Genomic DNA, 8286 nt, shown 5'->3' with positions numbered 1-8286 from the left:
AGCTCTCGAGATAAGCTACAAGAATATGCAATAAAAAATGGGGAGTTCCATTTAAGAAAACGTCGATCACATTGACCTCACCTTGAGAAGGTCACTCTTGGTCAAATCCATATTTTTATCATGTGGCCCCCTCCAAACCCTACAACTTTTGTTTGAAACATTTTTTTTTTTGATAAAGCTTACTTTCCGAGATATTTTACAGTTTCAAGTTAAAAAACTCACCCTGTATATCATAATATATGCAAATATTTTTGCAAATAATACGAAATTAATATAATATTTCAGAATAAGTTAAACTACATATTAAGAGGTCTCCTTACGAAAATAAAATTCAGAGAAAGTACTGAGGAGGACGAATTTACTAAATGTTTAAGACAAGAAGCCATTAAATGGGCATGTATTCTCGGCAACACCATCTGTCAGAGAAGAGCTAACGACAGATTGTTAGAGCATATTGAAAAGCTGAAAGAAAATAAGTAATTTTTCTTAACGTTACTGTTTTTCTACATTTTTTTTACATCTTTCGCAATATTTAACAAGATATTGAATCAAGATACAAAATATGATGAAAAAATATTTATATACATAATATTTAAAACATTCTTTTCAGATATTATAGACTTCTGCCGTGGTGGGAAGAATGGATATACTGTAAAGGTTTGATGTTAGCAGATGTTGATACTTGGCACACAATGAAAAATATGGCATTGATGCAAAACCAGGACAACAGATTTTTAGAATTTTTAGCTTGTTCTAAAAATAACATCAATGAATATTTAAAATTAATAACATTGCAGGATAATGGAACATATATCGGAATAGAAACTAATAAATGTACTAACAGTTTCCTTTTTATTATTGCAAAGCATGCAAAAAACGATACTGTGCTTACAAATATATTAACAAATTTCGAGAAACTAAAACCGAGGTAAATTTTTTCTGTGATAAACGCATGTTGCTCATAATTACGAAAGTTTATTACGTAAACTAAACATATATTTGCTATTTCGTTTCTAAAGAGACATCAGTGACTTAGCAGCATTTATCATTATTATTAATCATATATATTTCAAGAACCAACTTAACAAGGTAAATTTTATAAATTCTTTTATAAATCCAATTATTAACTTCTTATTGTTAAACTTATTTATATTTGTATATGATATATATGTTGCGAGCTTTCTTAGAAAACCAATTATTTTCAAAACACGAAAAGCACAGCCTTTTTATAAGGCACTAAATCTTTGTAAGTTAATATTTTACAGAAAGGCTGTGCGTTATGTTAAAATTGAAACGTACAAGGAGCTGTAAATACATAATATTATATATATATATATCTAATATTTTCTATCAATCATACCGGAGGAAAGAAGGAATAATGTAGCACCACATTATTATAGTACTAAATTAAATTACTACTTATTGATAATAAACCGAAATAATTTGTTTTAGATCATAACTGCCTTGAAAAATATTATAGAAAAGACCGCGTTTGTTCGCGCTACTAAAAATTTTTGCAAGGAAAACGAATCTCACAAGGTAAATATGTCATGTAACATAAATATTATACTTATTTATATTTTAATGTTTTATTACTAACTGTAAGCTTACATCTTCTACATGTTATATATAATATTTTGTGCTCTAATTAAATATTAAAAACAATAACATATGTCGTGTTAGACTTTTAAGATGAGATAACATTATTATTTCTTAATTCTAAAAAATATATTAATTTAGGCAACTGCTCAAGAAAATTTTAGAGCGTATAAAAATCTTCTGGAACATTGGAAATGGTGTATTGAAAGGAAAATAGAAAGACGATTGTCTGAAATTAAAAAGCATAGAAGATATATCCGAAATTTTTAATATCAGAGAGAGTTAAACTTGATTATTTAATTACAATTAAAAATCAATGAATAATAAATAACTTTAAAAATAATAAATTATTTAATTGTTAAAATAATGAATTATTAAATAATAAAGTACTTTTTTATTTATTGATAACTTTACTTTTTAAATATGTTAACATAATAATAAATATAAATAGTTATAAAATTAATACATATTAACACACATATATAGAAAATAATTGTTACATATATAATATAACATTTATCATTATATATTTAATATATTATTAGTCACTTGAAATACAATTGTTATACAATTGAAATACATGTTATACTATTATATTCTTTCATTTATAAAATATTATATGATGCTATTTTTCATTCTTATTTATTTAAATAATTGTAATAAAAATAATAAAAATAAAATCTCTCTCTTCAATAATATTATAAAATGTGTTTTTTTTTGGTTTTTATTATTTTCAATACAGAGTTTATTTATGTTTTGAGTTGTAACATAAATATACCTTTTTGAAAAGGGCTTCACAAAAAAATATATTTTAATTGTTTTAATAACAGAACGTAGAATTATGAAAGTATAATTTTATCTATATGTAACAATAACATTGTTACAATCCTATATCTTTAATATTGATTAATTTTCATTAATATTTATTACTTATGCATTTTTTAAAGTTTAATAAAACATGAACTTTAAAAAATCTTCAAGCAATATACATATATTTATAGCAATTTTATTTAAAAAAAAACTTTTTATTGGAAGTATATATATCAACTTTAAGAGATTGAATACAAAATTATCAATTTTTACATAAAAATTTTAATTTATCTTGATTATATTTACTATGTTAAAAGTGCGGTGCAATTCATTAAAACTGAGTCACACACACACACACACACACATTTACAATTTAATAATCACAATTTAATTACCACAATGGTATATAATCACAACTTATTGATGCGCATAGTATTTATTGTATAGTGCAACGTGATGTTATAGAGAAATAAGAATAAAAATTCGAAAATAAAATTATAAAAATCCACAAAACATATTTCTAGTAAAATTGTATACATCGATACGGCAATTATCGTAAAATCATCTGTATTGCATAACTTCCATTGCAGATTCTCTGCGCGACCATTTGATGCATGGTATAGACAAAAAATACATAGTATAAATAAAAAATTACAAAAAGCTGAGCGACGTATGAATTATATGTAACAAAAAATTGAAAACTCCATCAACTTTCAAAATATTTTTGCATAGATAATTCTACTTATTCATAAACATTAATTTAAGGCTTTGTAAACGACATTAAGTACGCGGATCAAGAACTGAAAACTAGCATACTGTAATAAATAAAATAATTCATTGTGTGTGTATAATTAAAGCTTCAATAATAAAACTGTTTTAGTTTGTTTGTAAGTGTCTTGCAATTAATTGCTCCAATTATATTTTTTGAATATTATTATACTCTTTGATTAGTCGATAATTTCTCTTTTCATATTTTAATCTATTCTTAGATCAAAATGACATTCTGTTTCATCTGAATCCTTTCATTATTTTTCGCTTTGTCTCATTTCACCTGACACGGCTCCAAGATATTAATATTAAAAATGCAAAAACGTTACTTCTAACGTATTTATTATGATATCTATTACATCAATATTCTAAGACAGCCTTATGTATTTAGCCTTATTTTGTTATGATGTGTGACATCGACATTGTTAGTTCTCGATTACTTCTCGAAACGGAAAGATTACGATAGTCTAAATATATGAGTGGTTAAGGTGTAACAATATTAACGCTCGTGAAACAATTGTAATTGATTCTTTTGATTGTAAAGAAAAAGGAACTATATTATAATAGGCATTGATTTTTAATATACAAGGTAAGTCGCTAAAACCAGAATATTATGTATCTCTCTTTATAAGGATACATAAAAAATATATAGAACGCAATTAATAGTATTACGGTATCAACGTGATGAGCACATCTTAATTCTTTTTAAATTATATTTTTTCCAAAATTGCCGACATTTCATTAATTATAATATATTGTTGGAAGAATTAAGAATGAACTTACATGTAAAATTAGAAAGAGACTGAAAGGGCTCGTAACATCTCTAAAATTTGCGTGACATGAATTGACTTTAATTTGAAAAACAATATATTAAAAATAAAAGCATGATTAAAAAAATATTTTCACGCTCTGTGAACTTTTAATGCATATAATTTGACGAGAAACTATAACATATACTAAATATTATCACATACTATAAATCTATAGATAGTTTAACTTAATTAAAAAGAAGCAAACCTGTATATGATGGATTGCTAATATTTTTGTTTGCGACAATCTATTAAATATTTAATGTTGATTTTAACAAATTAAAAAGAATTAGTATTATTTATGAATCTTTGTTAATATTTCACGCAATTTTTTTAATTTTAGCATGGATTATAACAGAAAATATTATAAAATCCATTTTATATTCTACTAAATTTTTATTAAGAATTTATATCTTGCCTGGATTTAATATTAATTAATATTCATTAATATCTATTTATTACGCATTTTTTAAAGCTTAACAAAACATGCACTTTAAAACGTCTTCAAATAATATACATATATTTATTGCATTTTTAATAAATAAAAAACTTTTTATTAAAAATGTATGTGCCGCGGAAGAAAGGCGTAAAATATTTTAACTTTTAAAGATTAAATACAAAATTATCAATTTTTACATAAATATTTTAACTTATCTTCATATATTTACTATGAAAAAAGTGCAGTGCAATATATTAAAACTAAGTCAAAATTTACAATTTAATAACACCATAATAGTAAATAATTACGACTTACTGACGCGCATAATATCGTTTAGTGCAACGTGATGTTAGAGAGAAATAAAAATAAAAATTCGAAAATAAAATTATAAAAGTCTGCAGAACATACTTTTAGCAAAATTGTATACATCGATACCGTAATTTTCGTAAAATCATCTATTTTGTGTAACTTCCATTTCAGATTCTTTGCGCGATCATTTGACGTATGGTATAGACAAATAATTATAAAAAACTGAGCGACATATTAATCATATATAACAAAAAATCGGAAACTCCGTCAACTTTCAGAATATTTTTGCATAGATAGTTCTACATATATCATAAACATTAATTTAAAGCTCTGTAAACGACATTAAATATGCGGATCGAGAACTGAAAGCTAGCATATTGTAACAAATATAATAATTCATTATGTATGCCTAATTAAAGCTTCAATAATAAAAGTTTTAGTTTGTTTGTAAGAGATTTGGAATTAATTGCTCCCATTATATTTTTTGAATATTATTGTATTTTTTAATAAATCGATAATTTTTCTTTTCACATTTTAATCTGTTCCTAGATCAAAACGATATACTCGCTGTTTCTTTTGAATCCTGTCATTATTCTTCGCTTTGTCTCAATTCACCTCGCACTGCTCCGAGATGTTAAAAACGCAAAAATATCACTCCAGCATTCGATGACGATTTACTAGTGCAACAATATTTTGAAAATATTATTCTTATATAATATTATCATATTACAATTTCTGTTCAAGTATTGTCAATCTATAATTTTATATATATAATATTTGTTATAATATTAGCATAAAAAGTAATGTTTTATATAGTTTAACATTTATTATTTTTATTTCGAATATTATTTTATTAGTTATTGAAAAGTACATATGAAATTAACAACAAAATAAAAATATTCGAAAATTAACAGAAACATATTAATGATTCTTAAAATACAAATATAGATTTTAATCCATCCTAAATTTTGTAGAACTTGACCTAACGTATTTATTATGATATCTATTACATCAATATTCTAAGACAGCCTTATGTATTTAGCCTTATTTTGTTATGATGTGTGACATCGACATTGTTAGTTCTCGATTACTTCTCGAAACGGAAAGATTACGATAGTCTAAATATATGAGTGGTTAAGGTGTAACAATATTAACGCTCGTGAAACAATTGTAATTGATTCTTTTGATTGTAAAGAAAAAGGAACTATATTATAATAGGCATTGATTTTTAATATACAAGGTAAGTCGCTAAAAACAGAATATTATGCATCTCTTTTTTTAAGGATACATAGAAAATATATAGAACGCAATTAATAGTATTACGGTATCAACGTGATGAGCACATCTTAATTCTTTTTAAATTATATTTTTTCCAAAATTGCCGACATTTCATTAGGAATCTTTTATTTCATTAGTATAATTTTTATACATTTCCTATTTAGGAATAGAATTACATGTTTTTCTAAATTTCTAAATTTTATTTATTTAACAAAAAGTTTAATTTTATTTATTATAATAATGTTGCGAAATGTCCTTGGAATCAAAAATTTAAGATTAAGCAAAAAACTTTTTTAATATTTAAGTTCATATTTAATTTACACATTTTTAAATAGATAATTGAAAACTGGATAATATATTGCAATGTTAGAAATTACAATATTTATTACCATGCACGCATTTAAATTATTCTATATATTTTTTGGTAATGATTTTGGTAAAGTCAATTTATGTGCAAGATTTCTTTAAACTCGATTACTCAAACGTATAACGAACAAACAATAAATGTCTATTTTCTCGATTTAAAAAGAAATAAATATGATATATGACACATATCAGTAAAATAATCAAATCGTGTTCGATCAGTTCCCTATATGTATATATCTGAAAACATACAAATATCAAAAAAGTTGAAAAAAAATTAATTTTCCGTTAGATAGTTTTGTGTCACTAATTCACTGAGGACATAACCATCTAAAAAATGAAACAACAAATTTTGAAAATAACATGTTGATAAACATAGGTCGATCTATCATAGAAATATTGAATACGGATGAAATTTGTTGTTACTCAAGGAAACTAATTATCTCTTCGGAGATAGTTAATATTTTCTAGATTTGTCTGCTGTAAATTTCATTGTCTCAACTTGAATTTATATTTGTTTCTTTTTCAACAAAGAAAGTTATTGTAGGCATCTAAATAAGTGATATGGCGTTTCTAAGACTGTTACTTTATGGCGGTCTCATATTTATCATCGCGACAGCACTTTCTGCCGATAAAAATACAGAAGATATCATCGATACATCGATTACATATGATACCTTTTTGGATGTAATACCAATGCATTACAACGTCAAATTAATACCTTATTTCAAAGAAGACGATGAAATCTATGACGAATATCTAGCCTATTTATATCTAACCCTTAATACATATATAAAAGGGCATCAAGCAAGCGGCGGAGTTGTCTTCTATGGCGAAATCAATGTCACTATTCATATTTTTCATCCAACTATAAAAATAAGTTTAAATTCATCGAATTCAATTCGCCATTTAGCAATAGGATTGATGGAAAAAGACGTTATTAATCTTAAGCCAGAAGAATATTATTCTCATGTACCGACAAAAATCGTATATGATAATGTAACGCAAATTTGTGTTCTTCATTTTGAAACTGTATTATTACCTAAAAATTACATATTGAATATGATATTTCTTAATGCAATTAATACCTCAGAAGACGATAATATTATCTTAAAGACTACATATATAAAGAAATCAGGAAATGAAAAGTAAGTAAATGTTAATATATTAAAAGCATAGTGTTATTAAATGTTATTTATTACTGCTTTTTACAAGACATGTTTGTTCTATTACCTCAGTCATTTAAACAGTATATATATGATATAATACTTTTTAACATATCATTGATATATATGTTAGATGATTCTATATCGATAAATAATTAAACATTGATAGTCATTCGAATTAATAACTTTAAAATATCGTAGATGGAACGAAACAAATTTCCCGACGATTGAGGCCCAACGATTGTTCCCATATTGGGACAAGCCAATAAGAGCCACTTTCGACGTTTCCATAAAGCATCACTGCAATTATTCAGTTTTCTCAAATATGCCAGTACGACAAGAGAAAATATACAAACATAAATTAAATAATACAGAAACATGTATGCAATGGACATACTTCGACACCACTCCTTCTATATCTGCTCATCTCGTGATGGTTATGATTTCATCGATGCATTTCTATCCCAATAATGGCACAAATAAGGATTATTTCTGGCGCAATCCAAACTCAGAGCATGTACAATTTGCGGAAAGAGTTTCAAACAAAATCATAATGAAGTTGAAATTTGAATGGTTTAAACCTCTTAAGAAGGTGAAGATTCCGAAACTACAACTTGTCGCAATACCAGGTTTTCGAAATGATATTAATATGAACTTTGGTTTCGTCGCAATAAGGTAATAGAAAAATTTGAAACAAATATTAATCCATCGAAAAACAATTTTTTTAATCAAAATTAGAAATACG

General features: G+C 25.1%; 1 protein-coding gene across 1 annotated transcript; it reads left to right on the top strand.

Annotated features, from left to right (window-relative positions):
* The first annotated feature begins 279 nt into the window (after positions 1 to 279).
* LOC115242826 lies at positions 280 to 3020 on the top strand. The gene is made up of 5 exons (XM_029819368.1): positions 280 to 476; positions 611 to 928; positions 1020 to 1089; positions 1453 to 1539; positions 3000 to 3020. Exons 2-5 carry the CDS (start codon positions 663 to 665, stop codon positions 3018 to 3020), a joined length of 444 nt encoding a protein of 147 aa, XP_029675228.1. The 5' UTR covers positions 280 to 476; positions 611 to 662.
* Positions 3021 to 8286: the final 5266 nt, after the last annotated feature.

Source organism: Formica exsecta, unplaced genomic scaffold, assembly GCF_003651465.1.
Source record: "Formica exsecta isolate Colony F162 unplaced genomic scaffold, ASM365146v1 scaffold643, whole genome shotgun sequence".
NCBI classification, from domain to species: domain Eukaryota; kingdom Metazoa; phylum Arthropoda; class Insecta; order Hymenoptera; family Formicidae; genus Formica; species Formica exsecta.
This window is presented reverse-complemented; position numbering and strand designations above follow the sequence as displayed.

Bases quoted from the DNA above. Each gene is read 5' to 3' on its own strand.
- LOC115242826 (XM_029819368.1), top strand. From the start codon at position 663: ATGTTAGCAGATGTTGATACTTGGCACACAATGAAAAATATGGCATTG. The intron at 1,090-1,452 runs GTAAATTTTATA...AATTTGTTTTAG, and splicing joins TCAAGAACCAACTTAACAAG to ATCATAACTGCCTTGAAAAA. The intron at 1,540-2,999 runs GTAAATATGTCA...CTTCCATTGCAG, and splicing joins AGGAAAACGAATCTCACAAG to ATTCTCTGCGCGACCATTTG.